The 19556-nt window shown below is 64.5% G+C and overlaps 2 protein-coding genes across 4 annotated transcripts; one reads left to right on the top strand and one right to left on the bottom strand.

The window, feature by feature from the left end:
* Positions 1-4578: 4578 nt before the first annotated feature.
* On the top strand, positions 4579-14474 carry SEMA3B (semaphorin 3B). 3 transcript variants are annotated; one of them, XM_065687198.1, is made up of 18 exons: positions 4582-4667; positions 9127-9260; positions 10148-10305; positions 10381-10443; positions 10528-10647; positions 10727-10820; positions 10909-11028; positions 11332-11477; positions 11560-11674; positions 11763-11832; positions 11916-12060; positions 12167-12386; positions 12468-12559; positions 12713-12754; positions 12855-13012; positions 13124-13179; positions 13257-13396; positions 13474-14474. In XM_065687198.1, the coding sequence occupies exons 1-18, from the start codon at positions 4600-4602 to the stop codon at positions 13912-13914; spliced, it is 2382 nt and encodes a 793-aa protein (XP_065543270.1). In that variant the 5' UTR covers positions 4582-4599; the 3' UTR covers positions 13915-14474. The 3 variants fall into 3 exon arrangements, with proteins under 3 accessions (XP_065543269.1, XP_065543268.1, XP_065543270.1); XM_065687197.1 differs by having other exon boundaries at positions 4579-4667; positions 10148-10443; positions 10730-10820; XM_065687196.1 differs by having other exon boundaries at positions 4581-4667; positions 10148-10443.
* Positions 14475-16235: 1761 nt separating this feature from the next.
* LOC136018265 (2'-5'-oligoadenylate synthase 1-like) lies at positions 16236-18445 on the bottom strand. The gene is made up of 6 exons (XM_065687343.1): positions 18207-18445; positions 17727-18021; positions 17473-17648; positions 17149-17390; positions 16926-17058; positions 16236-16847 (listed from the first exon to the last, which is right to left on the bottom strand). The coding sequence occupies exons 1-6, from the start codon at positions 18399-18401 to the stop codon at positions 16332-16334; spliced, it is 1557 nt and encodes a 518-aa protein (XP_065543415.1). The 5' UTR covers positions 18402-18445; the 3' UTR covers positions 16236-16331.
* Positions 18446-19556: the final 1111 nt, after the last annotated feature.

Raw genomic sequence — 19556 nt, 5'->3', positions numbered from 1 at the left:
GTGCTGCTGGAGGGGGTAATGGTACTGACCCACCTACCCCACAGCTAGGAAACAGCCTGGGGGCTGCGGGGGCTCCTTCCCTACAGCTGGGAAAGAGCCTGGGGCTGCGGGAGCCGAGCTGAGGCGGGGAGGAGGGAGCAGGAGTTGAAGTAAGCACCCACCGCGCTGGCGGAGGGGCTGTGCTGAGGCAGCCAGTGTGGCAGGGAAAGCGGTGGGGGCAGTCGGTCCTTGCCCAGTCCAGGGGTCGGCTTGCCCAGTTCAGAACTGTTTGCTGTGGGGCTGGGCCAGCTCCCGGAGGCTGTGGGCCAGCTCTTGGTGGCAGGCAGCCAGCGTGCGCCAGAGGCACGTGCCCCAGTACTGCCCAGCCACCACGCAGCCCCGCTCCCTGAAATCCTTCCCCATTGGCAAAGCACGGCACTTCATGGAAATCCACTGCTGGATCCCTTCACGGAGCTCCCCTGCCAGAAGGGCAGCACACTCCCACTGGAGGCCAGCTCTGCTCTCATCCCACACCACTCAGAGCCCCCCACCGCCTGCTCCACAGCACTTCTGGGACCCCCACTCTGCCTTTGGGACCTTAAAGCTCACCCAGCTCCAACACCCTGCCACGGGCAGGGACACCCTCCACTAGACCAGGCTGCTCAAAGCCCCTTCCAACCCGGCCTTGGACACGCTGGCCTTGCTGGCTGTCACCAGCACCAGGCTCGGCTGGCTGCACGGCGAAGATGGCCAGGATGCGCATGGGGGATGGAATCGCCAGCAGCGGTAGCGGTGACCGTGGCGGCACCCATTCGGCCGCTCTCCCATAGCTGCAGCTCCGGCTGGTCCTCAAGGAGCACGGAGCGTGGTGCCAGGGCACCGGCGGTGGCTCCAGCGCTGCCTGCTGCCCGCGCTGCCGCCGGCAGTGACCGCCCACCGGCCAGCTCCCCCCGCTGAAGCGCTGCGCAAGGCGGGGCTGACCCCGCGCCCCGCACACGCAGGGCGCCGCCGCCGCCCGCGGACTGCGAGGGCACGGGGAGCCCGGGGCCAGCCCTGCCCCGCCGCCCGGTTACGGCTGGCGGAGAGCGGCAGCCTCAGCCCCGGCCCGCCCGCGAGCTCCGCAGCACCACCCGCTGCTCACGTCAGCTCCGGCGTCAGCTCCGCCCCGGCCCGGCGGCGCGGACCCCGACAGCCCTCTGACGGCAATCGGCGGCACGGGCTGCCCTCGGCCTGCAGCCTGCCTGCGCCCTGCCTGCACCCTGCCTGCAGCCTGCCTGCGCCCTGCCTGCACCCTGCCTGCGCCTGGCCCCGCTGTGCTCCCAGGCACCCACTTCCCCATCACGCTCGTGTGACCCCAGTCCTGTTTCCCCCCCCACGACAGTGTTTCCCTAGAAGCTTCCTCTCCTCACGTGTACCCCAGCACACAGCCTGCTCTGCACAGACCTTCTTGGCTTTTCCAATTAGAGATGGCCATACTGCCCACCAGCATGTCCCCTACACCCCAGGGCCACCAACCACCCAAAAACATCCCTAGGTGCCATGTGACGTGGCATGGTGAGCCCAGCATCCAGACCCCATCCGCTGCAGGACACCATGGCCTGCAGCCACACGGGCTCTGTGGTGTCACCCCCATCCCGGGCTCTGGATCACCCCCAGCCCCACATGGGGCACAGCTCTCATGGAAGGCGGCAGGATCTCAGCACAGGCACCCAGAGACCTGCTCCCACCCTGTCTGTGGCAGGAGCAGCTCAGCTGGCGCAGGTTGCCCGGACCCAGCTGGGTTTGCCTCTCTGCGTGGCTGGAGGCTGCACAGCTTCTGGGGCAGCCGTGCCAGCGCCTGGCCACCATTGCAGCAGAAAACAACATTTTGTTGCCTTCAGATGGAAATTCCTGTTTGGTTTTATTACTGAATTGGTGCCTGTTGGCTCCTGCTCCGGTGGGCACCGCAGAGCAGAGCCCCTTCCCTCACCCTTGCTCCCTGACAGTGGGCAGCTCAGCTGTGGTGAGCCTTCCGGAGACTGGGGCAGGCGTGGGTGCAGCTCAGCATTCCCACTCCAGGATAAGCTTGTTCCCGGGCAGGCCCAGCCCAGCACGCTGCCCACTCCGCTGCTTCCAGCAAGCACTGAAGTCACCCCAGCGTGCCTGGCCACAAGACCTTTATTCTCCTTCCTGCTGTGATAGAGCCCCCACATCCCCGGCTCCTGGCATGTGGATAGGCAAGAGAAGCCATGCAGCCCAAACCGCCCCGGCCCAGCTGAGAGCTCGTTACACATTTACCCTTCGTTAATGAGGCAGCACAGGCTGCTCCTGGCCTTCAGACCACAGGGATGCTTCATAGGCAGCCACTCAGCCCCACAGCCCCCATGGGCAGGGCTCCGGGGTTCCGGCAGGATGAGTCCCCCAGGCACACGTCCCCTTCCTCCTCCTCCAGCCCAACTGGGCCGGGCTTTGCAGGAACCCATGAGGTGGGCACACAGGGACCAGTGCCTTTGCCCTGGCACCCCTCCAGGGGGGGACAGGACCAAGCACAAAGGGGCAAGTCCTTGGGGACATGGCAATGCTCTGTGGCTGTGATTGGGGTCCCAGGGCTGGCCTGCACCTCCCCTGCCTTCCCAGTGCAGGCAGAGAGGAATGGCAGCACCCCAGGGGGTCCCAGGGAGCTGTCCCAGCACAGCCAGCCAGGTCACTGGGTGCACTGGGAGGACACGGGACACAGTTGCCTTTTGTTGGTGCTGGCCCCGGGAGCAGGGACCCAGGCTCATTGTCTCCTCCCTCCGCCCCCGCCGCTGGCGCCCGGCACCACGGATTTGGGGTTTAAGGAGCAGGCGGCAGCCCCGGCTCACCCGCAGGGAGAGGAGGCAGGCGAGCGGCGGAGCCCACACACCGCAGCAGGTGAGAGACAGCAGCCGTGGGGCACCGGGCTGCACGGTGAGGGGGAACCACAGGGTTGGGGGGCCAGGGTGGGGAGCTCAGTGGGTGCTGGGTGCCAGTGGGTTCAGGCATGGTCCTGAGAGGGAAGTGGAGGCATTGCATGTACCACCTCCTTGTTCCTGTTGCCCCACAGCTGAGTGGGGACTCCCAAACCCGGTCCCACTGGGAGTGAACATTGCCATGTCGGGGTGTTTCCCAAGCCATGCCCCTTCCCCAGGCGATGGTTTACAGGAAGCGGGGGTCCTGCAATCTGCTCTTCAGCACACCCCAGGTAGAGCCTGCCCTGGCTTGCACCCGGGCAAGCTCTGAGCCTTTCGGGGAAGCAGGGAGCCCAACACTGGGCTTGGGACTGGGCAGGAGTGGGAGCTGGGCCAGCAGACAAGGCCCTATTGTGCCGCTCCGGGGCCTCTGGCTCTGCCATCAATAGCCGCATTATCCTTGGTGGCAGCCCCCACAGCCTTCCCAGCCGCCGCGGCTCTGCAGGAGCCCCGTGGGAGCCTATCTGAAGTGGCTGTTGTGCTGGGGGCCAGGGCAAGAGGAGCAGGGTGGGCAAGGCAAGGTGCCGGGACCCCTCTACCACCCCTGGCTGGGTGCTGTCGGCTGCTGTGGTGCTGGGACGCTGCACTCACTGGTGACACTGTCTTTGGGGGTGAGATGCCCTGGATGGGGAGCAGGCAGGCTCAGGGGACACTCGGCATCCCTGTCCCTGCTCACCTGCCCAAGCTGGCCATGGCTCGGACATGCTGCTGGGCGCTGCCTGAGGCAGCGATGAGCAAGCAGGCAGTGAGGGGCTGACATGAGCCCGGTGTGTGGATACAGCCAGGCCAGCGGGAGCAGATGAACCATCCCACATGCTTCTCAGGGAGACACACCCCAGCTAAAATTATGGACCCTGTGGCAGGGACACCAGCCTATTTTTAAAGCCCAGAGGAGCAGGATGCCACTCATCGGTGTGGCACAGGGCAGGGCCGGCGGGTCTGGGGCAGGGCAGCAGGCAGGGGGGCTCAGCCAGCATCTCTCCTGACAGGAAAGGAAGAGGGCTGGGCTGGTGGCAGAGAGCCTGTGTGCCATGTCCCACACACCATAGCTCTGCCAAGGCCTCTGCCCCTTTGGGATGGTTTTAAGGAGCTTCAAGCTCAGTGGTTTTCAGTGCAGTGGACACAGCCCCTGTGCCTACCCTCAAACCTGGCTGCAGGCAGCCACAAAGCTAAGAATGGATGCTCACCCCTGGGCCGCAGAATAGAATCCTAGAAGCCCAGGGTCCCACAGCAGGGACACCCAAAGCTGGCACCCCAGCCATGCTCAGGCACTGGCATGCACACAGCACCCCACGTCCCCTGGGCAGCCTGGCTTAGCCCAGTGTGGTGTGGGGACAATTAAAAAGGGATTAGCTGGGCTATACCAGCATGGCACTGCCGGGAGCTGGTACCTAATCCCAGCAGGAATGTGCCGGGGCCATCTGGGTCTCTGCTGTGGGGTCTCACACCAGCATGCTATAATGGGGGTGGGGGGTGGGTGTATCCATAAACGGGGTGTGAGCCTTGAGCTGGTGTCCCTCTGGGACATCACCACCATGTCATGTTGCATGGGATTGCTTGCTTCCTGACAGTCAAACCCTCACACCAGCACACTTGTGATCTCAAGTGCTCTATCTCCTGCACCAGAGACCTGGCAGCCACCTGAATCCTGATGCCAGCCTGTGGCCTAATACCATGTGCCATGGGGACATGCAGACACTTCCCTGCCTTGGTGCACAGGTGAGCCAGATAAGCCAGTGAGGATACACTGGCATGCCCATCAAAGCAACAGTGACAGAGATCCCCACAGTGTTCATGGCACAGCAGGGCTCACCTCACCTCCCTGGAAAAGCCAGAGTCTGTGGTGGGGAGCAGGGCTTGGGATGGGGAGTCAGCCTAGGCAGGGCTGGAGGAGCCACGCAGGCAGCCGGCAGGAGGCCCCATGCTGGGGGGGGACTCCCAAAGGAGTCCTGAAGCCATGGCTTTTGTGCTGCTGCAAACCACAAAAGGCTTTTTGGGGTGGCCAGGCTCAGAGGGTTTCAGCTCAAGGAGGGTGTACCCATGGATGCAGGCTGGGGTGAGGATCTCTCTTCTCCTTCTGCTCTTTCCTCTTCCCCCAGCAAGTCATCAGTGTCACCAGGAGGGTTGGCAAAGGCTATCCTGCTGCACAAGCACATTTCTTGGCTGAGGAGCAGGGCTGTGCCAAGCCCACGTAGCACAGGGACACTAATGGCACCAGATGGCATGACACAGCTCACCTTGTCCCCCCTGGATTCTGACCGGGCCTGGTCATGACGGCATGACCAGGGCAGAGGATGCTCTGGGAGGGATATGGGAGGAGACGCTGCAGCCCCCTCACTCTGGGTTACCCCATGGCATCACCAGGGCTCTCCCAGTGAGGTACTGCTCCCATTTGGGATGCAGGATTTGTTCCCATCCCGCTGGCCGGCGGATACCCATCCCAGCCTGCCTCCCTGTGTGCAGGCTCTCCAGCGGCTGCTGTCCTGATCACCCATCCGATGGCATGGATACATCTCATGCATGCCCAGCACAGGAGGTGCAGGAGCCGTTGCCCGCTGCCTGCTGCCGTGCAGGGGTGGAGAGGAGTTGTTTCCTACCGCTGGAGGCTCAGGCGCTGCCAGCGGAGTTACCGGTGCTCGCTGGAGCCGGAACTGCCGGCGGAGATTTGGCCAAGGCAGCGGTCCCTGGGTGCGGATCTGCCTGCGGCAGGGACGGGATCAAAGAGCGAAGGCGCCAGCACCTGCTAGCGCCGCTGGCGGTGACACCCCCGGGATGGCGAGAAGCCAGGCTGCGGCACCGGCCGTGCTGCCCTCCGCGGGGCTGGAGCCAGCAGGCAACGAGGCCGCGGTACTGGTGGCGATGCCCATTCCAGCTGGGGACTGCCCCTGTGTCAGAGCCCGGCGGCTCCGGTGCTTGCGAGGAGCACCCGGAGGGGCGGGAAGGGGTGGCCGGCGGGCGACGTGGCGCATCCCTCCCTCCCGCGCCGTTTTTTCCAGGATGGAAGCCCGGCCCTTCTGACGCCTGATGGCTTCTTCAGGCGGAGCCACTGCCAGCAAGGTCCCCGCAGGGCTCCGCGGCTGGGGGGACAGTGATGTCATCCAGCCACCTCGCCACGCATGCCGGCAGTGGCGCTGGGTGGAGGGAAACTGAGGCACGGTGCTGGCACATCACTGGGAGGTGCCCATTGTGCAGGGTTGGGCATCCCGGCAGGCTGGGATGGTGGGGACAGGGACACTGTGCACAACCCTGTGGGGGCCACCCAGCCCAAAGTCCTACTGTCCTACTCTGTCACTTGCTGTTCCCACCCACCTTGCCACCTTGGGTTCTGGATTGGCACTCGGCACCGTGGCAGAACCGGGAGGGAAACAAGCAGTGGTGCTGGGGCAGAGCCTGCTGCCAGCACACTGGTGAAACCAGGCCGGCAGCAGCAGGGTTACCAGCAGTAAGCAGAAGGGCATTGCCCTGCCTGGCACAGCTCCTCCTGCCTGCTGCTGGCCTGCCTGTACCTGCCTGCACCCGCTACCTGCCTGCACCCGCTGCCTGCTGCTACCTGCTGCTGCTTACATTCTCAGCCTCCCCACTCACCCTGCACCTGTCTGCACCCGCTGCTGCCTGCACTGCCTGCCTGCCTGCCTGCACTCCCTGCCTCCCCACTCATGCCAGACCTGCCTTCCCTGACTCCTGGCATCCACGGGTAGGGACGGCCAGTGACAAGGTGGGGACAAAGTAGGGGGTGTCCCCAGGACAGCCGTTGATCCCCCCCATCCGAAGCCCTGCCTGCCAAGGTGCGCGTGGCTCCACTGCCAGCACCACTCGCACTTGTTATTCTTGGCAGCGGCGGCTGGAAAATGGGAGGCAGCGGAGGAATTTTGTTTGCTCCGGGCTGGGACCGGGCCAGACATCTGGGCTGCAGCTGAGCGGGGTGCAGGACCGGCCCCCCGCCGGCCCCGACACGGCCCCCGGTGCCCCCCGGCACGGCCCCAGCGCACCCCGGCCCCCCACACTGGGGCAGGCAGCACCCTGCCGGCAGCTGCGTGTCCTAGCGACGAGGCGGCCGGGGCCCCGGTATGCCGAGCCCCTCGTGCGCTGAGCGCGGCGTGCCCTGAGGGCCGCGCGTGTCCCTGCGGCTGTCACCGTGGGCCGTATGGGCTCCGTGCGTGCGCGTGTGCGTGTGCGTGTCCCCCAGTGACTGCGTGCGCTTGTGAGCGGCTGTGTTTGCACGCGCCTGTGCGTGTCCGAGCGTGCGCCTGCTCGCACACGCGTGTGTGTGCGCGCGTGCCCGCGTGTCCGTGCACACGAGTGTGAGCGTGCCCTCACGTGCGTGCGCGCGTGCCCGCGCCCCCGGCCGTGCCCTGCCCGCCCCGCCCCGCCCCGCAGGGGCCGTCCCGCTCCCTCTCGGCGGACGCGGAGGGCGGGGTCGGGCCGGGCCGAGCCGCGCCGGGGCACAGGTGGGTGCCGGGGAGCGGGCCGCGGGTGTCCCGGGGGGGACCCAGCGCTGCCGTCGAGGGGCTTTGCCCGGGGCGGCAGCGGGGCACGGGCGGCGGGGTCCGTGTCCTGGGCGGTCACCGGGCGGCTGGGGCTGCCCGGCGGGCTCGGGGGGACTGGGGCCCTGCCGGGGCTGCCGCCGGGGGCCCGGGGGCTGCGCCCGTGCCGGGGCTGGCATCGGAGGAATTGAGGATGTTGGCACCGGGGGTCTCGGGGCTGGAGCTACCAGTGCTGGCACTGGGGAGTCTCTGGAGCTGCCGCTTCTGGCGTGTCCCCGCCCCCCCAACCTGTCCCCCGTGCCGGCATCGGGCCGGAACAGTCGGCGGGAGGGTCCGTGCCCAGGGCTCTGCCCGTGCTCCTTAGCGGCGCTGGCAGGTGCCGGGCGGGCGGGAAGACCCCTGTGCCCCGGGGGCATGGCCGGCAGCAGCCGGAGGGGCTGGCAGAGCCCGGCGGGTCCGCACCTTGTTCCGGCGCCTCTGGAAATGCTATTAGCGCCCGCCGCCCTCTCGCCAGGCCACCGGGCAGCCCAGCCCCGCGGCGCTGCTCACAGCCGAGGCCCTGCCCGCTGCCTGTTGCCCGCCCGGGACTCGCTCCCCACCCTTCCTTCCCGGGAGCTGTGGCCCCTGCCCGCAGGAGCCGAGGGCAAGCCCCGTCCGGCCGTGCCGGGCGGCGAGCAGACGTGCCCGGATCTGTGCTGGGCAGTGCCACGAGCGTGTGTCCCTCTGCCCGTGCACCCGCCTCGGCCTAGCACGCACCTCAGGACCTGGGGCAGTTGCACTGAGCCCTGGTGCAGCAGTGGGGCTTTGGTTGGCAGCGATGTCCCGGCCGTGGCACGGGTGAAACCGGCCAGCTGTGCCCAGGGCTGGTGGCCGGGCTTGCGCTTTGCACGTGGCGCAGGGAGGTGCTGGTTGGCACGTCCCGGCTGCCTGGGGGTGCTGCAGCATGGCTAGCGGGCAAGGTGGGGAGCTGTGTGTTGGCACAGTGCTTGAGATAACCATCACCTCCTGCTCCCCAGGGGAGAGGCTGCCAGAGCTGGAGGAGCTCTTCCTTGCTCTGAGTGCCCATGAAGGTGATGGCGTGGCAGCATGTGCCCCTGTGGGGACTGAGAGCACCTGCTTGGCCAGACCCCCCCAAACCCAGCTCCTGTTTGCAGGGTGGTGGAAGGAGAGCCCGGAGCTGAATGGCAGGGTCTGTAGCCTGGGGGAAACTGAGGCACAAAACCCTATGACTCCCATGATTCCCATAATGGGCAGGTTGCCTGATGCTCAGGAGCCTTCTGCCTGCCCAGGGTGCCCTGGCTGGCTGGCACCACCCTGGTGCTTGCCCTGTCCTTGTCCCTATTGTCACAGGACAGCTCTGTGCTTGCAGGCAGGAATGGGCAGGTGTGGGAATGGCTGGTTGCTGCTTGGCCAAGATGCCTCTGTTTCCTCATGGGCAGGAGTTGGAGAGCTGCTCCCAGAGCCCGTGGTTCAGGGCTGGATTAGTGGGGGTTAAAATCATGAGGGATGCAGCTGGCCCGAGCCTGCAACTGCAATCACCAGGTCAAGCCCAGTGGTGGGTCCCCTCTTGCTGTGTCAGGGCTGCCCTGTGCAGGGCTCAGGGATCCCACCAGCAGCGCTGGGGTGGGATCACGCTCTGGGGGTTGTGGGGAGGGGGCTGTAACCCGAGCTGAAGTCTCGCTTCTCTGCCCCAGCCACTGCTGCGGGGCCGCCAGCCAGGCCCCAGCCATGATCCCCACGCTGCTCCTGCTGCTGCTCCTGCTGCACAGCACTGCCGCCGGCCGCCCCCTGCCTACTGCCACTCCCCGCCTCAAGCTGGCCTTCCCTGGTGAGCATGGGACACGGGCAGGGGGGATGTGGGTGCTCCAGTTCATGTCAGCATCATCCCAGGGAATGGGAACAGCACGATGGGGGCCAGCATGGTGGGAGGTATGTGAAACCCCGGCAGCGCTGCTGCCCCGGCACTGGCGCTGCCCTCCCTGTGGGCTGCCAGGCACTGGCAGGGGCTGCCAGGTTCCTACCTGCTGCCAGCCCCACCAGGACCACCTGCCTGCCCTCGGGGCTGTGCGTGCGCTTGGGCTTTCACTCTGCCTCTAGCACGTGCCAGCTCAGGTATTTGTCCCCGCACAGTGCGCCATGGTGGCACTCTCAAGCCACGCTGTGCCATGCCTGGTGGGGACACCGTGCCAGCCAGCAAGCTGGTGCCACCTCCCCACTGGCCACTCTGTGGGCTCTAGCATGGTGCAGGGGGCTTTGTCCAGTGATGGGTCCCAGTGAGCTCTCTCCTCCCACCGGACAAAGGGCTGTTTGTTCCTGCCGCAGTGGGATTAGCTCTGTGGAGCAGGGAATGGCCCCTTCTGCCCCACCAACTGCCACCGGGATGGGCTATGCCAGGGTGGGCTGTGCAGGGATGAGTGCAGGGGGCACAGAATGGGTTCTGGGAGGAGAATGGGATTGATGCTGGGGTCATGGAATAGGTTCGGGGCGGGGGGGGCATGGGATGGCTGCTGGGTGCTGTGGGGATGGGTGCTGGGCCAGCACGAGGTTGTGAACCTGATCAAGCCAGTGGGACAGGTTTAGGGGAGGAGGTGGCACAGCGGGGGGGGGCCCATGGCCAGCCCCAGGTGTCCCTGGATGTGTGTCTGAGGCAGGGGAGTGTGCCGGGCAGCAGCCAGTGCTATGGCGGGGCTGAGCAGTGCCGGTGGATCCTGGCAGAGCTGCGGGCTCGCCATGGGCTGCGCCTTTTTGCACTGGAGCGGTCGTGCTGCTATGAGGCCCTGCTGCTGGACGAGGAGCGTGGCCGCCTCTTCGTTGGTGCCCAGAACCATCTCCTCTCCCTGGCCCTGGATGACATCAGCCAGCGGGACAGGAAGGTAACAGGGATGGGGGGACACAGTGAGACAGCCTCGAGTGCTCGGGGCTGTGAGTGTCCCTCTCTCCCCCTGCAGATCTACTGGCCAGCACCTGTGGAGTGGAGGGAGGAGTGCAACTGGGCCGGCAAGGACATCACTGTGAGTGCCAGTGGGTGCTGGGGGGTACTGTGGGATGCTGCGGGGCCACCCCAGTGCCACCACCCCATGCCCTCTGCCCCCCAGGCCGAGTGCATGAACTTTATAAAGATCCTGCACCCCTACAACCGGACCCACCTGTACGCCTGCGGCACCGGCGCCTTCCACCCCGTCTGTGCCTTTGTGGAGGCCAGTCAGCATGCAGAGGTGAGCCCCCACCTCCCCAGCATGGCCATAGCCCCCGACTGCTGCTGCCTGCCCACCTCTGGTCCTTGCCCCTCTCCAGCAGCCCGTCTTCAAGCTGGACCCCAAGCACGTTGAGGACGGCAAAGGGAAGAGCCCCTACGACCCCCAGCATGTGGCTGCCTCCGTCCTCGTGGGTAAGGCAGAGCTGAGCCAGTGCTGCGGAGCAGTGCGGCAGTGGGGTGCTGGGGTGTCCCCCATAACGCTTCCCTTGGTGCCTGCCAGGTGAGGAGCTCTACTCTGGGGTGGCCACCGATCTGATGGGCCGTGACTTTACCATCTTCCGCAGCCTGGGCCAGCGTCCCTCCATCCGCACGGAGCAGCATGACTCCCGCTGGCTCAACGGTCAGTGCTGGGCAGCAGGAGGGTGGCGGAGCTGCGGCACCCCAGCGCAGCATCATTGTTCCTTGGAGGCGTCGGGCCATGAGTCCTCCAAGCTTGGCCTCTGCTGCATGCGGAGGGTGATCTGGGGGGTCCCCATGCCATCTGCAGACCCCGGTGCTTGATGAGGTCCCACCCTCACCCTGCCTCTGCCCTGCAGCTGGGCACGGAGGGGTCTGCACTCTCCTGGGACCCCAGCAGGCGCCTCAGGGTCCCAGCGGAGCAGATCTAGCAGGGGCACTGGAGGCAGTATTCCTCTGCCCCTAGAGCCCAAGTTTGTGGCCGTTTTTTGGGTGCCGGAGAGCGAGGACCCTGACGATGACAAGGTCTACTTCTTCTTCCGTGAGACGGCAGTGGAGCAGCAGCAGGGGCTGGGCAAGACCAGCTTTGCCCGCATTGGCCAGATCTGCCGGGTAGGAGCAGCCCCAGGCAGGAGGCTGGGGGGGTCGGGGGTGCCACCCTCCACCGCTGATGATGGTGTCCTCCTCCTGACAGAATGATGTAGGTGGGCAGCGCAGCCTGGTGAACAAGTGGACAACCTTCCTGAAGGCTCGGCTTGTGTGTGCCGTGCCGGGACCTGACGGGGCAGACACCCACTTCGATGAGCTACGTGAGTATGGGAGGGGGACGTGGCCTTCTGAGTGGCCATGGGCTCCCCTGGCACATTGGGATGGCACTGGTATCCTCCCTGCTTGCAGGGGACGTTTTCCTGCTGCAGACAAGGGACAAGCGCAACCCCCTGGTCTACACTGTCTTCTCCACCTCCAGGTCAAGCCCCCTCCCCACTGCCCCCCCCAGTACCCAGCGGTGCCCCACTCACCCCTCACATCATCCCCTCTCTCCCCCACCAGCTCTGTTTTCCAGGGATCTGCCATCTGCATTTACACCATGGCTGACATCCGCCGGGCTTTTCTGGGCCCCTTCGCACACAAGGAAGGTCCCAACTACCAGTGGGTATCATACCAAGGCCGTGTGCCGTACCCCCGCCCAGGCATGGTATGTGGTTCAGGGGTATCCCAGTGGTGCTGCTGGTGGGATGCCAGTACCCAAGATGGGGTGGTGGGGAGCGAGACCTGGCTCAGTCAGTGCTGCCTCCCCACAGTGCCCCAGCAAAACCTTTGGCACCTTTGGCTCCACCAAGGACTTCCCAGATGAGGTGATCCAGTTTGCCCGGCACCACCCCCTGATGTACAACCCAGTGCTGCCCCATGGCCAGCGCCCCCTCTTCCTGCAAGCCGCCATGCCCTACACCTTCACCTGCATCGCCGTTGACCGCGTCACCGCCACTGATGGCCATTACGACGTCCTCTTCATTGGCACAGGCATGTAGTGGCTCAAGGGTTGGGACTGGGGGCTCAGCTAGGGGGTGCCAGGGCTGGGGTCTCACTTCTCCCTGCCTGCAGATGTGGGCACAGTGCTGAAGGTGGTCTCTGTGCCCAAGGGGAGCTGGAACCACATGGAGCCGCTGGTGCTGGAGGAGCTGCAGATCTTCCAGGTGAGGAGGAGGCTGCATGACCCACCAGTCACACCCACCCTGCACCCCTTTATGCTGCCCATGCTGTGGGTCGTGCTGAGGCACTCCAGCTTCTGGGGTGTGGGAGCTGGCAGCACAGGCACACTCTGACTCCTGCTTGCACTCTGTCCACAGGATGCCTCCCCCATCACCAGCCTGCAGCTCTCCTCCAAGCGGGTAAGGAGGGACCCTGGATAGGTCCTCATGTCCCACCATGGCTCTGCCTGGCCCCATGCTGTGATGCAGGGGTGTTCAGCTCTGCTTCTGCCCCCCCCAGCAACAGCTCTATGCTGGCTCAGCCACGGCACTGGCACAGCTGCCCCTGCACCGCTGCAGCGCCTATGGCAAAGCCTGTGCTGAGTGCTGCCTGGCCCGGGACCCATACTGTGCCTGGGATGGCACTGCCTGCACCCGCTATGTACCCAACACCAAGAGGTAGGTGATGTGCTGCGGTAGGGCACTGGTGTGGCCAACCTGCCCCGAGGCCGCAGTGAACAGTGCAGGTTGTGCTGCCGCAGCCCCCGCTCTTTCACCACCTTCCCCCAGGCGTTTCCGCCGGCAGGATGTCCGCAACGGTGACCCCAACATGCTCTGCTCCGAAGGTGAGATGGGAGCTGGGTAGGTGTAGGAGTCAGCCCTGCTGGGGCGGTGGGCTGACAGCCAGGCTGTGCCCCCCCAGAGCCCCGGCAGGGCAGTGTGCCCCAGAAGCAGCTCTATGGGGTGGAGGGCAGCACAGCCTTCCTGGAGTGCATCCCCAAATCCCTGCAAGCCCACGTGTTCTGGACATACCAGCGCACCCGGGATGATCCCCAGCAAGAGGTAGGCTCTCCCCAGCTGGATGCCACCGGTGGGACCGTGCCACGCTGAGCTGACCACCCGTTCCCGTGGTGCTGTAGGTGCAGATGGATGAGCGGGTGGTGTGGATGGAGCGGGGTGTCCTGCTGCGCAGTGTGCGGCGTGCCGACGCTGGCCTCTACCTGTGCCACGCCACCGAGCACGGCTTCACCCAGCCGCTGCTGCGGCTCTCCCTGGAGGTGATCGGCGCCCGGCAGGCAGCAGGCACGGCACCTGACGGAGACCCCCAGCTCGCCGCCGGGGCGTTGAGCCGCAAGGTCTGGTACCAGGACTTCCTCCAGCTGGTGGAGCGCCCGCCGGTGGGGGCTGCCGACCGCGTGTGCCAGCGGCTCTGGACCCGGGGCAGACCCCTGCCGCCGCCCCGCACCCAGGTCGGACACCCGGGCCGCGGGCAGGGCGAGGACCCGCGCAGAGCCCGCCGCCGGCGCACACACGAGGGGTCGCGGGCCGAGCGGGGCCCCCGCAGTGTAACGCCCTGGTGACCCCGGGACCGGCCCCGGGTGCCGGGCTCTGCCTAGGAGCAGGGCCGCGGGCAGGGGCAAAGCCCCCGCCAGTGTCGGCCGCCCGCCGGCAGCACCGGGGTGGGGACAGGCAGCAGCGGGGGGCTGCGGCGCCGGGCCCAGGAGGGCAGCCGGACTGACCACCCGGCCATGAGGGGCTGCTGGCCACCCTTGCCACCGGCTCCAGCACGGGTGGGGGCACCCCGCCGGCTGCCAGCACCGCGGAGTCACCGAAGTACTTTAACGACTGTTACTGTTGAATGCAAGCATGCCCTGGTAGGGGGTGGCAGGGCCAGGCTGTGCCATGGCGCCGCGGGGGGACAGAGCAGCAGGGCCACCCTCGGGTCCTGGGGGGCTGCAGTGGGCAGCGGGATCCTGGAGAGACGGTGTGGGCAGCAGTAGGGCGAGGGGGCTGCAGGAGGAGGGTGCCCGGAGGGGAAGTAGTGGGGGGCACAGAGGTGGCACCCAGCGGCCCGGGTGCAAAACAGCGGCGTGAAGGGGCTTGTACTAATTGAGCACAATAAAGCAGAGGATTCAGCTGAGGGTGTTCATACGCGGGTTGACTCCACAGCTCGCTAAAGTTGTAAAGTCGGTATGCTTTATTCAGCGCTGAGGTGCATGGGGATAGCTCCTCCAGAGTACGCACACCCAGGGTGGTTTTTCCTTTACATTTATTCCCTTAAGGTGTACATATGCATTAGATTACTGATACGCCTATGCATATTTAGTATCTATCCCCGCTTCGTATTATAACGAGCTAGAAGGTCCTTTGCGCCTGCGCAGTGCCCCCCTCTGGTCATGGGCAGGGGTCTCAAGATGAAGTAAATGAGTCTTCCTCTTCTGCACCACCCAGTTCTTAGAAAGTAGATGCAGGGACTGTGAGAATGAAGACCTTGGGCCCACTGTGGGAGAGGATCTGGTTCGAGACCATCTTCAAAATCTGAACGTGCACAAGTCCATGGGACCTGACGAAATTCATCCGTGGGGCCTGAAGGAGCTGACAAAGTTGCTAAGCCACTGGCCATCGTATTTGAAAAATCATGGCAGTCAGGTGCAGTTCCCGACGACTGGGAAAAGGGAAATAGAACCCCCATTTTCAAGAAGGGGAAAATGGAAGACCCAGGGAATTACAGAGCAGTCAGTCTCACCTCTGTGCCTGGCAAAATCTTGGAGCACATTCTCCTGGAAGGCATGCTAAGGCACATGAAAAACAACAAGGTGCTTGGTGACAGCCAGCATGGCTTCACTAAGGGGAAATCCTGCCTGACCAATTTGGTGGCCTTCTATGCTGGGGCTACAGAACCCATCAATAGACTCAGGCATCCCCTTTTCCTTGTCAGTAGTTGCTTATCAGTAGAAGCAGACCTCTGCTTCTGCCCTTATCGGTAGTTTGTGCCTTTGTTCTGCTTAGTAGGCATGATAGGTGTTTACAACAGACAATACTTTTGTTTAAGCAAGCGAATTCCTCTAACCCCCTTGTATATCGGTTAACCCTCTGCGTCAGTGTGATGTGTGCCCCAGGGAGCACTCAGGGCAGGGGCAGCCCGGTGTCCCAGGGTAGGGACCCCCCCGGGCAGCCTGAGCCAAGGGGCTGGGGGAAGCCAGGCCCCGCAGGTACATAGGCAGACGGAGTCCCGCCCCCAGACTTCCTCCCGTCCTCCCACTTTCGTTTCTGCGGCAGGGAAACCGCAACTGCCCCGCGCCGGCAGCCGGGCGCTTCAGCAGCGCCCGGGAGATGTCGTCAGCCCGCTGCTCCCACTGCCCGCGGTTCCACCAGGCTCCTGGTGACACTGGGACTGGCCACATCGCACTGCCCGAGCCGCATCTCATGGGGCATGTCCCGGCGCTGCGCCCCAGCCCAGCGCCTCGAGCTGCGGTGCGGGCACACGCAGGCACCGGTACAGGCAGGGACCCCGGGCACGGGTTCCCTGTGGTGGGACACTGCATCCAGCCAGCTGGCACCTGCAGAGACCGTAGGCAGGGCTCTCCAGAGAGCTGGGGCAAGGTGAAGCCCTGAGGACTGGGCCGTCCTAACTGCGCAGTGGTGAGCACGGGAGGAGCCTGGAAGGTTTACAAGTTGCTGCAGGCAGGAGCAGGCAGAGTGGAGGCAGAGGATGGAGCTGTTTTCCTGAGGACCAGCGAGCACTGCGGTGGCACCACTGGCTCTGGCAGCACTATTGCTCTGCACCTATGTATCCCTATACTGTCCCAGCATCTGGTGGCATTGTGGACCCCCCTCATTCCAATGGGAACCCCCCCTAACCACCCTTCTGTGCCACTAGGAACAGAGAGCAGCACAAGGATTTATGGAGACGTTTATTTCCAGCATGACCAGAAGGGAAGGGGCAGTACAAGGGCAATACTCAGGATTGGGGGTACAGGAATGCTAATGCCGATACTCAGTTAGGGAACTGGGGATGCTGGGGATCTGCACCCCCACGGAGCCGCAGCAGCATGAAGATTGTGCTCCTGGGCTGGACATTGTAGTGTACCAGCGTGTGCCGGTCCTCCAGCTCCCGGGAGCTGTATGTCAGGCGCTGCTGGTCAGCGGGAGGCCCTTGATGTATGTGGATCTTTTCCTTCAGCTGCCGGACGGTGGTGGTAGGCAGCACCGTGTAGGTGGTGGTCCGGTTCTTGTCATCCTTCACAAAGACTTCCATCGCTTGGGGCTCTGTCTGCAGCAGCAGCAGAGTGGTGCTGTAGAAGATGCCATAGGAGGCCAGGGTTGTGCCATCTTGTAGGACAACGGAACTCCTGCCCGGCTCCTGCTGTGCCAGGCGCTGCTGGTACCAAGGGATGCCCCACTCCTGCTCGATCACCTCCTTCAGTTGCCGGATGGTTGTGCCAGGGCTGATGGTCCTGCTTAGGCTGGTGCCCAGCAACTGCCTCACCTCTATCTTCACAGGCCGGGCTGGCTGCAGGGACACAAGAGCAGGTGGGCAAAGCTGCGGGGTTGGGAGAGGGGGGGAATGCCGCAGGGCAGGCAGCCTTACCTGCACAGCCCAGGGCTGGGCAGTACTGATGCAGGGCAGGGAACGGTGGCTGGCAGCTTCCTGTGCCACCAGGTTCCAATTCTTGCCTTGGCCGAGGATCCCTGTTGGGTCAGCAGGGTCCAGGATGATAGGGCTGCAAACACAGGGTGTGGAAACTGCTGTCAGCCCTGGACAGCACTGTGAGGCACATCATGGCACAGGTCCCACAGGGCACAGTGCTCACCAGGGACTGCGTAGCAGCGTCTTGATGTGGGCCCCAACCTGGTTGTGCTGGAGCGAATAGTACTTCTCCCAGTAGATGCAGATCTCCTGGTGCCGGCACAGCAGCTCCAGCACTGTACGGAAGCCTTCAGCCATGACAAAGGAGTCAGAGGAGCCTGTGCCCTCCTCCCAGGCGTAGATGGTCAGCAGCTCCAGGGCGTATTTGGGGGGCAGGTCTGCAGTGGGGTACTGTGGCTTCAGCAGCTGGGCAGGAGACAGCAGCAGGGGTGAGAGCTGGCCAGGGTGAGTGGCTGATGAGTGCCAGGGAAGCTGGGCAGCCCCTCACCTCCTTGTACCAGTGCTTCACCAGGCGCAGGAGATTCTTCAGCTTGGCAGGGTAGCGCTTCACAAACTTTTTCTGAAGCTCAGTGAAGCAGGGGGAGAACTCCCCAGGGTCACCGCCGGCTTTCAGGAGCCCTACGTACACACTTGCATCCGGTGGGGCATCCTGGCTCAGCTGCCCTGTGGGGTGAGAGGAGGGTGAGAGCCATCCCGGTGCTGACACTGCAACCCAGCCCCACACTAGCCTGCAGCCCTTACCCAAGGCATCATAGGCAGGCAGGATGTCCACCTCGATGGACTCCAAGGTGTTCTTGGAGCGGAGAGTGAGGCTGAGGGAGCGCGGTGTATTACCAGGACCCTTGTACCGGGGCTCACTGATGCTCACGGTGAACGTCAGGCTCTGCCTGCAAGTGTGCAGTCTCTTCTCAATCAAATCCAGGATATACCACCTCCTCTCCTTCTGCTGCTGGTAGCTGGAGAAGCAGCTAAGGAAGAGCACCACGTCGGCATCAGAGTTGTTCTGCAAAGCTGTGCCCTTGCCTGCTGAGCCACCCTGCAGAAAGACACCCTGCCTGCTCAGCACTGCCGCCCCTCAGCACGGGGATTGCCTGCCACCATACCTGGAGCTACCATTTCTGAAGCTGCCATTCCTGGTGCAGGGCAGGAGCTGGAGCAGCAGGACAGAGGGAATGGTGATGGTAGGGGTGCTGGCTGGTCCCTGAGCCGGGCAGCACTCACCTTGACAGTCTTGTGAACGCGGATGCCCGTGTCGAAGCAGTCCTCCTTCAGGAAATCACAGATCTGCTTCACTGTCTGCTTCACCTGCCTGCAGAAAGGCATGCTGGGTTGCAGGGTATTCATGATCCAGGTGTCCAGCCTCTTGCTGGTCACTGTCTCCAGCCCCTCCGTGGATGTCTCCTGCTGCACATCCATGCTGCCAGCTCCTTCTACTCGCTCCTGCCAGCAGCTGCCTTCCCCTGCCTACAGCAGGTTTTAAACCTCCCCGGGCCACCCCCCCCCGATGGCGTCACCACCAGACAGTTAAGGTGGCTCCGGACCCGACGTTTTGCCTCTCCACAGGCCCGGCTACCCGGGGAGCTCTTGCCAGCCCGTACCTCCTATGCCCCCGCCGCGGGGGCAGGGAGGGGGCAGGAGGGGCTGCGGGGCACCGCCATTACCCCGGCACCAGGCGGGAGCCTGGGGCTGGGATGCTGCGGGACATCGTGGCCCGGTGGGACAGCGGTGGCACAGCGGGGGCACAGGTTGTCCCCTGGGTGCGCCACGGGAGCCCTGCCCGAGGGCTGGAGGTGCCCTGCCTGCACCAGCGCCTGGCTGTGCCCGCACCGGGGGCTCGAGTGTTCGAACTCTGCGACATGGCTGGTAGCACGGATTCACCGTGGGCAATGGAACACGGTCAGTGCCGGTGTCACGGGGAGCTCTGGTTTCACCAAGGGCAATGAGAAGTGGTCGGTGCCAGTGTCACCAGAGACCTTGGTGTCACTGCGGGCAATGGGACGTGGTCGGTGCCAGTATCATCCAGGGCCTGGGTGTCACTGCACGCAGCGGCGGGCGGCACGGGCAGGACGCTGGTGTCAGCGCTGCCTTAAGCGCCGGCTACACAGGAGCCGGGAAACGGGAGTTTCAGTTTCTGCGCTGCTTTCGATTTCTGATTCCTCTGGCTGGAAACGAAAGTGCGTTGGGCTGGAAACGAAAACGCGCGGCGGCTCCAGCCCCGCCCTCCCTTCCATTCCCCCCCCAGCCCCGCTTGCCTGCGCTGGGAAACTAAGAAGAGCCAAAAGTCTGAAACTCAGGCCTGGAAACTCAGGGGAGGGTCGGGCAGGAGCTCATAGAATCATAGAATAGTTAGGGTTGGAAAGGACCTCGAGATCATCTAGTTCCAACCCCCCTGCCATGGGCAGGGACACCTCACACTAAACCATCCCACCCAAGGCTTCATCCAACCTGGCCTTGAACACTGCCAGGGATGGAGCACTCACAACCTCCCTGGGCAACCCATTCCAGTGCCTCACCACCCTAACAGGAAAGAATTTCCTCCTTATATCCAATCTAAACTTCCCCTGTTTAAGT

The sequence above is a fragment of the Lathamus discolor genome, chromosome 7, assembly GCF_037157495.1.
Source record: "Lathamus discolor isolate bLatDis1 chromosome 7, bLatDis1.hap1, whole genome shotgun sequence".
Taxonomy (NCBI): domain Eukaryota; kingdom Metazoa; phylum Chordata; class Aves; order Psittaciformes; family Psittacidae; genus Lathamus; species Lathamus discolor.
The sequence above is the reverse complement of the archived record's forward strand: the minus strand, read 5'-3'. Positions and strand labels throughout refer to the sequence as shown.